Source organism: Microcebus murinus, chromosome 1 (assembly GCF_040939455.1).
Source record: "Microcebus murinus isolate Inina chromosome 1, M.murinus_Inina_mat1.0, whole genome shotgun sequence".
In the NCBI taxonomy this organism is placed as follows: Eukaryota; Metazoa; Chordata; class Mammalia; order Primates; family Cheirogaleidae; genus Microcebus; species Microcebus murinus.
The window spans coordinates 17,033,526-17,049,624 of record NC_134104.1 but is presented as its reverse complement, the minus strand read 5'-3'; the positions used below and the strand labels follow the sequence as shown (position 1 = coordinate 17,049,624).

Here is a 16,099-nt window from a genome sequence, read left to right as displayed (position 1 = left end):
TTTCCCTCATATATTTACATATTCACCACGTTTGCATGTTTTCGTAAACAAAGCACAGAATTATTTTAAGTGTTTAAGTTCATGCAAGTAATATGTTGTATAGATTCTTCTTCAGTTAGTTTTGTTTCACACAGCATTTCCAGTATGGAGATTTGTTCTAATGGCATATTCACTGAGTTATTTTAATCACTGTATCCTTGGCGTGAATATACTCTATTCATCTACTCTCTTGTGATGGAAATTCTGGTTGTTTCTAATGTTTTGTTGTTTTAAATACATGTCAGACAACATTAGAAATGTCTCCTTGTTCCTATTTGTGAATTTTCTAGGGAATATATTTTGAAGAGGTATTATTGTTAAACCCTAAAGTATGTCCATTTTCAGCTTTACCACATGGGGTCCAATTGCTCTCCAAGTGTTTATAACAGTTTATGTTCTTTCATCAGCAATGTGAAAACCCTTTTATCTTTGTCCACATTGCTTGGTACCGTTAGACTTATGGAATATTGACAGCCTGATGGGTGTGGGATGGTATTTCATTGTTTTAATTTTTTTTCCCTGCTTTAGTCAGGTGAAGCACCTTCCACACGTTTATGGTCCATCCAGTTTTCTGTTTTATAACATTTTTTGTGCACATACATTGCCCAATTTCTTACTGAGGCGTTCTGGAAACTAATCTTTTATGAATCATATGAATTGCAAGTATCTTCTCCAAGTGACAGATTTATCTGCCTTACATTTTTATCTAGGATTCCTGTTGCTCTATAGATTGAAAAGTTTTTTGGGAAAAATTGAGATATAATTCACATACCATAAAACTCACCATTTAAAAGTGTACAGTTCATTGGCTTTCAGTAATCTCTTCTTTTACTGTTTGTGCTTTTAATCTTTTAGTTTAGAACTCTTTTCTGGCCTGATACCATAATGTCGTTCTTTCCCATTTTAAAAAAAATGAAAAATTTTGCTTCTTGTATTTATGTATTTAGTCTGATAAGAGTTGATTTTTTATTGTGGAGTGATGGATTGATCTAGTTTCATGTTTATCCATATAGATAGCTAATAGTCTTAGCATCATTTATTAAATAATCTATCCAATCCATCTACCTCTAGTAGTTTGTAATGCCATGTCAGTTATTTATCAGGTTCCCTTAAATATATAAGTCAACTTCTAAGCTCTATATTCTTTCAGTTTATCTGTGAACCAATGTTACACAATTTATTTTTTATTACTTTATAATAAATCTTGATATCTACAATGCATGTCTTCTCACCTTTTCTTTTTCATAACTATCATCTCTTTTCTAGGGCCCTTACTGTCCCACATAAATTTTAGGCCCAGTCTGTCAAATTAAAAAAAAATGGTCCTGTGGATTTTGATTGTAATTGCATCGAATTTACAGATATTTCAGAAAGAACTGACATATCCCAGTATTAACATCCTTACCTTATTTCCATCCATAATTTGATACATCTCAATTTCTTTAGATCTTTCTTTTGTCCCTTGAAATTTTTACGTATCTATATTACTCCATAAATGCCATGCATATATTATTATTGGATTTCCTACCTGATATCTTATAGTTTTTACATTTTAAATCAGGTTCATATTTATTTTAACGTCAAATTAGTTATTTATCTTTGCATCATTATTAGAACAAAAATAAGTCTCCCACAAACCTTGACTTGTTTAATATGTACTTTTTACAGGTGCTTTTTTCATATGTAAGTACTGAGATTATTTTAATTTAATGAATTAAGTGATGTTTTTTTAAATGCCAAAGGCTTTTTTAAATGCATTATATTTCTGTCTGTGTTTGAACAGCCTCTCGTGTTTAATCCAGAACACTAAGCTACTTAATGATCATAGGACCTCAAATGCCATTTGAAAATATGAAACCTTTATCTTTTAACTCAGTTTTGCTTTCATGCATAGCATGGCTCTAAAATCACAGTTGTGATATTTATTAGCTGTCTTTGCAAAACTGCGGGTAATACATCTTTCACATTTCATTGAGAAGGAAAGAAATTTAATCCCACCAGAATCTCCATTATTAGTTCTTCCTCTTGAATTTTTTTCCTATGGGGATTTTATGTTGGCCAGATGGTGCTCTGAAGAATCCTTAGACAGATCAGCATTTTACAATGGCAAAGTGGAAACTCTAAACCCTATTTCTGAGTTAGGAGGTTAATTCTGTATCTTGTCATCTGGCTCAGTATGTCCAAACTTGTAAATATTTGGTTCATATTCAATATTGTACAATTACTGTCTTATGTAGTCAAGGACCTTCATTTTCAGTAATGTCCTGTTTTTGCTTTGTTCCACTGGATAAAAATAATTAGCCCCTCAATTGCACCTTCTAGTCCCTTAAAGTCTACCAATTCTAAAGAAACCACATCTTCACATTGATCTACTCTCTAGGGAATGTAAAAAAAATTCATCAGCAGCAAAATTTAAATATCCCTTTCCATATTCATCACAGAATATTTATCTTCCACAGAGCAGAGTTGCTGAATGAAATGTTCCAGAATCAATCTGGTAGTAAATTGTTTATTTCTCAAATTTCATTCTCAAATAAGTATTGGCCCAATACTCATTTTTAAGTATCCTGTGGCTTCTAATCTTCAGGCAGTTGCCTTCATGGTCAAAAATCTCTTAAATGGAGTAATAATTACAAAGTCACATATTCTGTCATAAATGGCTTCAAAGAGTGTAACCATTTCAAAGTGTACATTCCAAATCTTTGATCTATGGAATAAAAAATACTGTCTTCATTTGGAGTCTTTTCACCTTTGTCCACTGTCTCAGTGATGTCTAAGAAGGTGTCCTTTCTATATAAAACCATATGTCTTATTTCCAGAAAAGTACTGAATTATTTTGTTTTAGCTTTGCAATAAAAGGATACATCCTTTGCTTTACCTATTTATTCTTGCATTATATCCACCATTTACCCTTCCTGCTCTAGCTACACTAAAGAACGTGAGTTTTCTCAAATGAACCATTTCCTTTCTTAAATCTTTGTCTTTGTATGCAAGAGTCTCTCTGTCTGGAAAGCATTTCCCTTTATTCACTGTCCATTTATTTATATCTACTCTTCCTTTAAAATTCTGATCAAATTTCATGTTTATGATGAATTTCCTCACTCACATACACATACACACACACATGCACGTGCACAAAGACTTAGCTATATTCTCTCTTTCCAATCCTCTAATAACACTTCATAGATTAGTTCATTCACTAAGAATTACTTGTCTGCACTCTCTTCTCTTATTAGATCTTGAAGCCTTAGAAGTCAGAGTACATCACTTCTTCATCTTTGGATCCCAGGACCTAGGCCAGCACTGCCATGGAAACAGTCACTCAATGTGCATTTATAAATAATTAATTGATTGAATTGAACATGCTGAATACTGTAAAAATTATTCCTTAAATTCTGGAAGATAACACTATGATTCTCCTACATTGAAGTCAGTATCTATGACCATGATGACCCAAAGTAGACATGCTATCTTTAACTAATTTTTAAAGTTTTTCATGACAGAGAAATAAATATTACAGTTCCTAATGCAAATAAGAAAAAAAAATTAGGGGTGGGGGAGACAGGAAATCTGAATTTATTTGCCAAAAGTCATATTTAGAATAGAAAACATCTTAAAAAAGGGAAGAGACTAAGTAAAATAAGACTTTGCAATGAAGAGATAAATTGAAAATTAGCTCCTGTGATTGTTTTATAAACACATCTTAATGGTTGGTTTGCAAACCAGCAAGGGCAAGTGAAGTTAACAGAATTAAGGACTAAACATCTCTACTCAACTCTGATTATTTTAGATAATATATTTTAGACTAAACATATATTTTCGATGTTTTAGATAATATATTTTAGACTAAACATATATTTTAGATATTTTAGACTAAACATCTCTACTCAACTCTGATTATTTGGGTGACTGGGGAGGCCTTGGTTAAGGAGAGTCAAGTGGACCATTCTAGAATGTCCTGAATGACATTTTACACTCTTTTTAGCTCATTTTAAACTGAGCCGACATTTTTATTTTGCAAACAGAAAAATCAAATTATAAAATTACTCATTTATGTTGCATAACATTTCCTTGTGTTTATTTGCTTTCTCCTTTATTACTTTTCTGATAATCGCAAAGAGTTGACTTTCTATTAAGACAATTACAATGATTTCAGTAAGAATGTGCCTGGATGCTTGAAAGAAAGGAAACATAGTTTATGAGTTTCAAAACAGCAATACTTGAAAACATGTGCATGAAAGAACTCTTATAAGCATTCTTGTAATAAATTTTTTTAATACCTACTACACTCCCCCAACTTAAAAAAAAAAAAAAAAAAAGCTTTGGGTGGAGTTAAGAATTCTTTTCAAATGTTAAACAATAACTGGATATCCTGAAAATGTATTCTCCTTTATCCAGTAGGAAAATATTTTAAAGTCCCCTCTTTTTTTGGCTAAGAATTGTTTAGCATGAGATTTACTTCGTGCTTTAGAGTTTGAATAGAAAGTTCAGTTTTGATGGCCTGAAATATAATGCCATCTGTGTTTATTTTCCTTTCCAAAACACAATTCTTTTTTTTCCCAAAAATAACAAGTACCTGCTCCTAGTAACCTAGATACATGTATCAACTCAACTAATTCTTAATTTTAACCAATGGTGAAATTAAAGATCTAGAACATGTACCACAAGAATGTGAACTTCATTGCAAATACAAATAATATAAAACACATCTATAAATTCAAAAAAATTTAAATATTCTGATAAGTAACTAATCATATGTTTTATATACACTTACCAAGGTGGAGGTAGCTATGAAGTGAGAAATAGGTGCACAATGCAGACCGTGGTGTAGTTAGTGCACAGAGAAATGGGCCAGAAGCCAGAGAACCAAAGAATTACAGAATCAATTTGACCTCATGGTCCCCAAATCTAAACCACCTGCTGGGCCACTCACACCTCTACTTGAAACAGCATGTGCAAACCACTTGAAAATAATATTTTAATTTATTAATAATGTATTTTATTATAAATTACTTTAAATACTGTAAAGGGATATATAACTGTGAAAATTATTATATATTTATATTTGGGCTGACAAATTCCGATAAAAAAATCACTCTGACAGTTTTCTAATATAGGAAGTGGTCTTAATTTCTTTTCCACCAAATCATCCATGAAGAAAAATTCAACATTTTATGAAGAGTTTATTTGCATTTCAAAGAGTGCTTAAAATCCATACGTTATTTTTCCTTACAGCCTGACATTTCTTTCATGGCTATGATGGTGCTCAAGAGCATCCCAAAGTATGATTTTTTGGTCTGTATTCAGAGGGACATACTCTCTAACATCAGCTCCAACGTTGACTCTAGAAGCTTTATGTGGTGCCAAGTTTTCTATTCTCAGGAAACTGAGGATGTGTTATAAGCCGTCTCAATGGACATGTCCCTAAAATAGCTGGGCATGTATGACTTAGTGCCTATTATTTCCTGTTTCCACTGGAGCCTTCATAGGGCACGAGTTAAGCAGAATTGTTTAGGAACAGAACAGAATTTCCCAAATCATCCTGACACTCACTTGAAAAACAAAAACCAAAGAGCACAGAGGCTAGACTGCTGCTGCTATCTGAAAGCCATGGGATTTTTGACTCAATAAATTCTTCTGTTCCTAATTCTCTACCTTTTACTTCTCAGCTGTGTGTTCCTCTCTGGAGGAACTGACAAATGCACACTTTTTCCAGACATACAACCCTGAAAGCAGGATCTGCTTCTTCATTTCCGTTTGCCCAGACACAGCTGTAAAATTCTTAATTTTTGACAGGGAAATGCTTAACACATTCTACATGTGTGTATTTCTTTCATGTGTATGTGCTTTGTTATTTGTCACTTTACATTATTCATACTTACCTTTTCTTAGGCTCTAAACTTGCTACCTGAAGTTGTTTTATATGTGTTATGTGAGAACTGACATTTCATATCTCAACTGTTTTTTCATTCATAACCTCTCTTTCCCTGACATACAGGGGATACATTAAATTAATAAATAATGACAAAATAAACTGGCCATAATTAAATAACAAATTTTGACCTACAAATCCTTCAACAAAGCAGAAAAAAATGTCATTGACATTGTTAAAATATTATCAATCAAATGATGCCTACTTAAAACATTATTATAATACACAAAATTGAACAATAAAAGAATACTTCTTTTTAACTGTATTCTAATAAAGGCAATTTATTTTGTATATTAATTTGCACATTTTGTCAAATAATATAGCACATTAGATAGTGATGAGTGTTTAATGTCTCTTGTAAAGATTTTATGTTAATAACCAATCTTAAAATCTCTTGCCTTAGTATTCTTTGAAAGTATAACTGAATAATGGAAAAAACATCGATATTGCCAAATTTCACTAATACTTACGAAAGGATATTCCCAATATAAGCATAGTAGGAGCAACAGTAGGGTGTGGTACCATCACAGCAGTAAGACCTGCAGTCTTTGCCACATTGAGCAATGCAATTGTCTATGAGATAAAAACAACACATGAGCAGTTAATGTTGTAAAATCACAGTCTCAGGAAAAATTATTCTATTTCACATCTTAATCAGCCAATGACCACTCTTCAGTACATTTAGATCTTCATTTTTGTACTCAGAATTCTAAAATAAGGTTCTAGACTAGCCTCTCTCCCCTACTTTTATTTTTATATCATAGATTGATAAACACAGCCATTGAGGATTTCCTCTGGGTTGTGGTAAGAAGGGGAAAATAATTACTTTGTAAGATTTAGTAACTCTACTTAAATCCACTTTTAACATTTGAAGACAGAAATACAATCTAATGATTTAGATCCAAGGGAGAAACTAATATACTGACAATAAATGCATTTTGAAGAGTACATCATACTTTTTAAAGCTACTTATTTTATAGTTTTCTCAGTGAATTTCTATAGCTCTCATTTTTAGTGCTGTTTATTCAAATATTTAGACTATCTCAAGAGCTTAGCAGAAATGTTTTGCTTCATGCTCTTAAAAGCCATTTGGATTGTGAGAGAGCTAATGTCCCCATTATTCTGTCAGAGTAGGACAATGAATGTGTGAGTAACTTCATGGGTGCCGTGTGACTGCCTCCAACCTCTAGAAGTCCAATGCGCTACCCATTTGGCCAAGGACCCACCTCATGGGTGCCTTTTGAATGATGCCCAGGACAATGACAGTTTATTAAACTCTCCATGAGTATCAAAGGTTCAGTTACTACTATCGTATTCCAGTGACTACTGTTATGAGGACAGGGTGTTATCAAAATATTCTGAGCCAATGTTACAGGAAACCAAGCCCAAAATTTCGTAGCCAAGAAGTTGGATTATGCTCACAGCAAATATCTAGATCATGTCACATATTGGTCATGATTTTTAGGATATTTTCCAGTGCTCTCGTTTACTTCCCAGAATTCAGTTACCTAAAAGGGGGAGATTTAACAGTATGGCAAATACATTCACAATCATAACATTTCCAAACTGAGCTTTCCACCACACCTCAACGCTTATTTTGTTATGTTAGTTACTTTTTCTGGCTTATTTGAGAATAATTCTATGAAGATCAGTGTTTGGGCCATATAGGAACTTTTTCTCACTTGAGAAAGAATAGAATGTTCCAATTTGTCCTCCAAGATACTTCTAATATTCAAGTTAATATGCCTGAAAATTAGCCACTTCAAATTTTCTTTGATTTTTTTTTTACTGAAAGGCATGATCTGGAATAAGGTTTCCCAACTCACCTCTCCTCCCTCCCTTAAGGAATGTGCAGAACAGGAAAAGCAATATCTGGCTTGAAGCACTTGCTTAGGAATGGCTCTTGCAAGCCACAGCTAAGATAAGAGAGGAAGGAAAGGGAGGGGACAGAAGTTACCAGCCGAGTCCCGGAAGGTAAAACCTTGACCGAATCCTGTCTTTGTAACCTGCAGTGGGAGTTGGATGATAATATCAACACTTCATTGGGTCTCTTTCCAAAAGTGACTCTATAGTAAAACACAATGCTTTAGGTATAGAAACCTTGCTCTCATTTTCCTAACTAAATGGAATGTGAATTTATTGCATTTGTTGTGGGGAAAATAATTCAGGTTATGTATAGTACATCTACTTAGGTTTTTGTCCCATAAAACCAACAATTCATTTAACAAGGTTTCTGAACTATTTTTATTTCTGTGACATTCCAGCATCTAACCCCAGCCCTCAATTCCAGTCATATCTTTTAGTTCCAACCAAACTGAAATATCCATTGTCGCATATATACATCTCACTATTTTTGCCTTTGTTCACACTATATCCTACTCAATCTCCTTTTGTCCAGGGCTTCCCTATATTTCAAAGATCTAGTTCCTTCAAGTCCTCCTCAATTTAGTTTTCCTGGGCAAATATTTATTGAGCTCCATTTTACTGAACAAAATAGATATTGCTGTCATAGAGCTTATCTCATAAGCCAGCAATAAGGTCCTCTCCTTTGAACACCTACAGCACATGATTTTACCTCTCCTGTGAAACAGCCTTTTACATATTAGAGATATTTATGAGCACTCTTTTTTTTTTGAGAAGACTCAGAGCAGGACCTCTGTTCTAGGAATCACTCAACATATCTCAATAAATATTAGTTGAATGAGTATGAAAAGCATAAAAAAGCCTCTGAAATAAGAATTCAATAATTAACACCAAAGAACTTATCAGCTAAATGTTTCTTATCAAAGACACTAAGTCAACCTAGCATTGTCTTGCAACTACTTTGTAGCCTACTAGGGAAGGATTTGGAAGCAGAGAAATGAATGGAGTGAAACCTTTCTAAACCAATCACCTTTGCTGCTAGTTAGCTTTGCTGGTTTCCCAAGTGCTGGAAGTTGGGCACCTAGCACTAGGGAAAAAGGAGGAAGGGAAGAACAGGTGTGTGAAACAGAAGCTTTCACTTTACCACACACAGGGAATAAAATAGACAAAAGAACAACAAAAAAGTTATGGTTCAATGGAGTAGGTTGAGTAAATGTGAAGGAGGGTATTAAAGTTTCATTTGCTTTTTGCTATTTTCTTATTTTTGTTTTCTTTTAATGATCAGAGGTGGGGGAAAGAATTATCATTGCTTTAAAAGAACTAATAAAGACATTTTTTACATGTAAAAGTAATATTAATGCAATTGATTCTTTTAGCCCTTCAAATGCTGAAGATTTAAGGAAAAGAAATAAATGTTGTAGACATTAGGATGTGGACTCTCTTCTTTAAATAGGAAAGACTTATCCTACTTTTATCAATTTCTGTATTAGAAAGTCAGATCAAAATACCTTTAAAATGGTAACTTCTAGACAGGTACTAATTTACGTTTACATTTCAATATACAGACTGAAAATTTCTATAAGAGTTATGATGACTCCTTTGTGGCAAGGTTGAATGAGAAATTCAATTCTTTTGATGTTCAGGCAGCAAGGTGGAAAATATCTTCATTTAGTTGCAGTATCTTTTTGAATATCAAAAGGTAAATTGCAGCACCACACATATATTTAGTATTGCAGGGTCATGGGTAAGCCTGTGATTTGTGTCATAGGAAGTTAAAGACATGAAAACATTTCACAAAAAACTTTGCTTTTAGCTTGCTCTGTTTTGTGTATATGAACAGATGCAAAGAACACAAGTGTAATTAACTTTATACCCAAATCACCAATGAAAGGGCATTTAGGGCTCCCTATTAATCACGGAACAAGAAAACCCACTTTGCTTTATTAATAATTAGCAATTCTCACTAAGAATAATTAGAGGGAGGGAAACGAGATGCCCTCCACCTATGAACAAATCAATCAATGAAAACTGATTAGGCTGGGGGAATTCATGCTTCTTGTGTATTTTAACTCAACACATCCACCTGCCCAGTCTACCACACTGTGAATCTTCCAAAGAACAAAACCAAGTTATAAGATTTTTTTTTTCTAAAAGGGAAAACCTGGAATATTCAGAAAGTGAAAGGTGGAGGGGGCATTGGGTAGCCTATAGAGAAAGGGAAAAGTCACCAGATTAGTTTATTTTAAAACTTCAGCAACACCTCTAAACTTCAGGTGCTTTTTAAAATGCTTTCCTCTCACCCCTCAGCTCTGACTGCACCCTCAGATTCCTTTGGAGTCGTGGGTACAATTGGATACATTTTATGGTACCTAGAGAGTACAGTCCCCTAAACCCAGCGGATTGCCAAGAGAGAGGAAAAGAAAAGAAATGAAGAAAGAAAGAAAGAAAGAAAGAAAGAAAGAAAGAAAGAAAGAAAGAAAGAAAGAAAGAAAGAAAGAAAGAAAGAAAGAAAGAAAGAAAGAAAGAAAGAAAGAAAGAAAGAAAGAAAGAAAGAAAGAAAGAAAGAAAGAAAGAAAGAAAGAAAGAAAGAAAGAAAGAAAGAAAGAAAGAAAGAAAGAAAGAAAGAAAAGGAAAAGGAGCAAAACAAAATCGCATGAATGAAGGTCGAGAGGAGGGTCGAAGCGCGCGGGTTTCTGCCGTCGCTACCCGAAACCAAGCAGTCTCTGCCACAAAGATCCGGGTCCATCTCGCCCAACCCGCCTTAGCCGGGACTGTGACCCAAGCGCAGCCCCCAAGCCCCCTGGCCCTCTCCCGCCGCCCTCTGTCACTGACCTGCGTAGACAAAGAGCAGGACCAACTTCGAAAGCAAGACCCTTGGATGCCCGGGCGGCGTCGGCGTGTCCATCCAAGCCGGTGGCCGGAGGTTGCGCGCCAAGACAGACGGACAGACTGGAGAGAGGCTGGGAGCGAATGGAGAGCCGGGACCAGGAGGGATGGGGAGAATGCGGGGCGGTCAGATGGAGAGAGCAGCGCCGCAGAGAGAGGGGACGAGGGGAGCCCTGGCCATTGCCCAGGTGGCGGGTGCGCAGCTCCGCGGGGCTGGGGCGCGCGTGGCCCGGGCCGGGCTGCGCTGGGGACCGGCGGTGTCTTTGTCTTGCCCCACGGCGCTCTGGAGCGGGGTAGGCGGCTGCTTCAGCGTCCTGGGCCACCCGGGCTCACATTTCATCTCTGCGGGTGGCACCGACGCTGGGCAGGGGGCGGGAGTGGCCCCGACTCCTCCCCAAGCTCCTGTTCTTCCTTCTATAGAGAGACTAGAGGGCATGGCCTTCTCCTAGAGGAACTTTTTCTAACCTTTTGCTTTGGCTATTGCTATGGAGTTTAGCACTTTTCCCTCTATTACAGTTTTTTCCTTTCTAAGCAATGGATGACAAAGAACTTTGCTTTTTATCTTTAAACCAACGGAGGGAATTTTCAAGGTTGAAGGTATTGAACAAAGAATGACAGCGAAGAATATCCGGGAGAACTGCAAAGTACAAAAAGTGTATGGTATCTCTGCTGAAAGGCGATAAGATGTTTACTATTATTTCTAGTAGAGTCAGGGAAAACAAAACAAAACATGAATGCACACTGTCATCACTATTGTCCGAGTATGTTTTGGAGTTACTGGCCTAAGCAATCAGACAAGAGAGGAAAAAAAAAGATTTATAAAAATTGGAAGCAAGATTGTCATTCACAAATGAAATACTTGTATAGGTGGAAAATCAAAGAGAATCAACTATAAAGTACCTATCTAAAAAAACACGATAGTTTTCTTTCCTGCAAATAAAAACCACTTAGAAAGTTCTTAATGTTATGCATGAAGGAAAAAAATGTGAATAAGTGAATGGAGATACTTCTCTTGACTAAGAAAATGCAGCATCACAAATATAACAAGGTTCTCCAAATTATTCTAGAAATTGTTGAAATGGAACTAATCTCAATTCAAAAACATCAGCAACATGAACATTTTCCAAGCCAATCTGATTCTAAAGTTTCTGTGAAAAATAAACATGCAATAATATTTATTTAAAACAAGAGTAATGAACGGGATTAGCCTCAACAGATTAATTAAATATAACATTACAATGATTAAAACTGTTAACATTGGAATAGATAGGCTCAATGGAAGAGAACAAGTAATCCAAAAGTAGACATAAAAATGTAGAGCAACTCATCCTTACTTCCAAGAAGAAAAAAAGTGGAAATAAAATCGACAGTGAGGCATCACTTTTTATGTGCCAAGCCAACCACCCACCGAAAAACAAAAAAAACAAAGAACAAATTCTCTTTTAAGGAGAGCAATGTGGCCATAGATATCAAAATTCAAATACATATGTAGTTAATTTTCTCAGTCCTCCTCTAAGAGTTGTTTCTTATAAATACACCACTGAAAGGCCATAAGAGGGTGGGAGGATACAGCACCTCCAAGATAAACGTAGCCTTACTGTGAGTTCCTTACTGTGCTTTACACATCTATGAAGTTCCAACCATCTACCTGGTCCAAAAGAAGCCTGATAAACTCCTCTTTTTCTCTCACCCCCAACAGCTAATCTATCACTGAGTTCTATTGATTGTATATATATAGCTAAGTACTACTCAAATGTTTTTCAAATTTCTTCTCTGTTTCTGCTCTGATCTAGACTCTTACAGTCTCCCTTATAACAGGTATCCCTGACTCCAGGGATATTTGCCAGACTGAAGCTAGCCTAATAATATGCAGGCTAGAAGCAGTTTCAGAATAAACAAAAAGTGAAAAGCAAACATCAAAGCAATTTTTTAAAAATTCTGAGCTATAATGAAATTTGAATTTTCAGACTTAAAACAATCAATGAATTCAAAGGAGAATTTTTTGAAAAGAGGCACACATATATACATATCTTAGAGACCTATCTGAAAAAGTATAAATTTAAAATCATATAAATTTTCATATACAATTTTTAAAAGTTTACTTGAAAAAGAAAGAGAATCTGATAGGCATGAGACTTCTGATTTGCAAACCTGGAATTTAAGAGAATGAAACTTTTTCTAAACCACCGAAAGATAAAAACTACATTCCAAGAATCCTATTCCCAAATCATATTCTGTTAATATTTGAGTCCATTAAGATGTTTAGAACAGTGTTTATTATAATTTTAACACATGGAAAAGAGTTTACATTTCCATTAGAGGTAAAAAAAAAGTTAAATAAACTAGGATACATGCATATTATGGAGTAACATCCAATACTTTAAAATGATGGGAAAAAATGATATGATAGGTAGTTAAAGGGAAAAACAGAATACAAAATGAACTCAACAATGGATAAATGTACCTAGGCATCTTGGAGGAAATATAAAAAAAAGAAAAACAGTGGGAAAATGTTGATAATGTTTTTTTTTTTTTAATTGAAATTTCTTTTTCCCAAACTTACTCCTGGGTGCCTCTTTCATTTTTAAAAACAAGTGCCTTAGAAATAAGTGCTGATTTTTAATTTTCAATTTAAAAATATTAATACATAACAAACAATCAAGATCTTACATGCTCACTTCAATGACGTTACACTATAGGAACAAAGAAGATCTTGGGAAAAAGCGAAGTAGACAAGACAGATTCACAGCCTTCAAGGTTTTGCTTAAATGTCACATCTTTGATGAGGCCATTCTGACTGCACTTTTAATATTGCATCCAGCCCTCTCTTCCTCCCTACACCTGACCCCTTACACCATTCATGTTCTCCTTTTTATAGTTTTACATAGTATATTTCATATTATAACCTACCATTTAATTTACTTATTGATCTAGTTTACTGTCTGACTTTGTGTGTGTGACTTTGTGTGTGTGTGTGTGTTCTACCCAGAATGAGCTCCCGTTCGTTTCTTTTCCCCTTATCAAATTCTGCTCCACTACTGATTGGCTTTCAGTCTTGTGATCCAAGCCAAGCCAATCATATTCTCATTCTTGGGAATATTATACTGATCATCTCTTTTGCATGAATGGCAGGAGGTTGAACCATACACAGTTTAAGGTACTGTTTACATCCTCAGAATGCCCCAGGCTCCTCTTTTATTCTAGAGATTTGTCATTCTACTCATGGGTGTTTAAGAAAAATGAAAGCATATGCCTGCGTACACAGTTGCACTGAATGTCCATAGCAGCTTTAATCATAATGACCCCAAACTGGAAATGAACCATACGTGAACAAACTGTAGTATATCTATACAATGAAATACTATGTTGCAATAAAAAGTTTGAAGTATAGGCAAAGTTATGGATAAATCTCTGTCACAATCTGTTGAGCAAAGAAGCCAGATACACATAGTTCATACTATGTAATTTGTTTATATGAAATTCTAGAGATGGCAAAATTAATCCATAGTGACAGAAAGCAGAGTAGTGATTGCCTGGGGCTGAGGGTGGGATTAGAAGACTGCTTGCAGAGGGTCATGAGGGAAATTCTGGGGGCTGATGGAAATGTTCTATTTTTTGATAATGGTGATGGTTGCACAGGTGTACGCATGTGCCAGGGTCATGGAACTATAAACTTGACAGTGCACTTAAAATGTGTGTGTTTTTGTGTATGTAAATATGTCAGAAGTTGATTTTTAAAAAGTGGTAGTAATACGTACATGAGAAATGAGTGCATGTAAAATTTTTATATAGCTATTTTTTGGCTTGTAGAATTCTATTTCACGATTGTCCTAAATTTTCACAATAGCTCCATAGCTCTTAAAATAAAATATAATACAGGTTAATGCTATTTTACAACATAGCATTTTACATAGGTCTATCCTTTGTGATATTATTCTATCAGTCAACCCAAGTCTGTGGAAAATATTAAATAGTATAGGAAAATGCTCATGGACTTCCTAAGGAGGAAACAAAACTGTATTTACTTTCAGATTCTAATTTAGTGAATAAATACATATGTACTTCTTTATTCCTTTTTGTATGTTTTCAAATATTTTACAATAAACATGTATTGTTTTAGAATGAGAAAAATGGTTTTTAAAATAAAACTCATTTTAGCTTGATTATGTCAACTAGAGAAGATATTTTCTAATAGCTAATATTATTTGAAAGTCTTTAAATATTATTGCATTTTGAAGATGGAATAGTTTCATCTCTGGAGATATTTTAATTTTAGCCATAGTTCTGAAATTTTAAGATACATGTTCATTAATAAAATATTTATTAGTATATCATGTATAATTTGGTGTTATATTTGCATTGTAGTCCTGTCTTTCGATGAGGTATATACCTACATTTTAAGTGCTTGAATATGATTTAAAAGCTGTAGGTGAAATAAGACAGGTGAACAGTTTTAACTTATAGTTTTATTTATGACCAAAAAGTTAGAGTAAGATGAGACTTCACAGGTTGTCTAGGTCAGTTTCCCAGTTTCTTGGATGAGATAAGTAAGGCCAAATTACCAAGTCCATTAGAGAGGCAGGCAACATCCCATGCCCGGAGATCACACATTAGTTTTTGTTATGATGTGATAGCGTTTGTGCCTGAGTTTGGTGAAGGGTGTCTTTGAGTTCTTCTGACCCACACATGTATCTCCAAATAATTTATTTCACCATATAGTCAAACAGGTCAGTATAACTTCTCGCAATTGGTTACCTATTAATAAATACAAAAACATTTCATATACATTTAAAGGTTCTACTTATATTTGTTCTTCTTCTTCATTAGACGATGTGTGAATGCCAACAAAAGAAAGTCCCTCTACAGATACATGCAAAAAAAACCCAGAAGAAAATAAGTAGAAAAAAACATGAAGAAGAAAAAGAGAAATGATTTAAGTGTAGCATTCAGGGCGTGGAAAGAACACTGATGCTTCTTAAGCACCAAGACCATTTCGAAGTTCTTTAAAAGTATTAATTAACACTCTCAACATCCCAATTAGGTAGATACTATTATTATCATCCCTATTTGCATGAATAAAGGCATCAAGACAGAGACAGGGTGGGTAACCTTGCCCAAGGTCACACAGCTAATACCATGAGTGTAACTACAGAGCAGAACTTCCACTCTTAACCACCAAATCTAAACTGTCTTTCAAGATTAATAGCTTGTTTGGTTTTGGTGAAATTTAAGAGCTCGGTCTGGCTATATCAAAAACAGAAGACAAAATACTTGCCAATAACCTTTCCCAAAAGCAATTATTTCAGTTAGCATCAATAAAGCTTTACCAAGGCACCTGTTCTGTGCAAAGGAAATAAACTTTATTTAAAGTTTCTTCAG

General features: G+C 34.7%; 1 protein-coding gene across 1 annotated transcript in view; it reads right to left on the bottom strand.

Moving 5' to 3' along the window:
- The window catches only part of CYYR1 (cysteine and tyrosine rich 1), a 103,464-nt gene extending 92,404 nt beyond the window's left edge, over window positions 1-11,060 (bottom strand). The window contains 4 exon segments of the mRNA XM_020284716.2: window positions 6,442-6,544; window positions 10,667-10,828; window positions 10,831-10,972; window positions 10,974-11,060. Coding sequence (XP_020140305.2) covers window positions 6,442-6,544; window positions 10,667-10,828; window positions 10,831-10,972; window positions 10,974-11,060 — 494 coding nt within the window.
- Window positions 11,061-16,099: the final 5,039 nt, after the last annotated feature.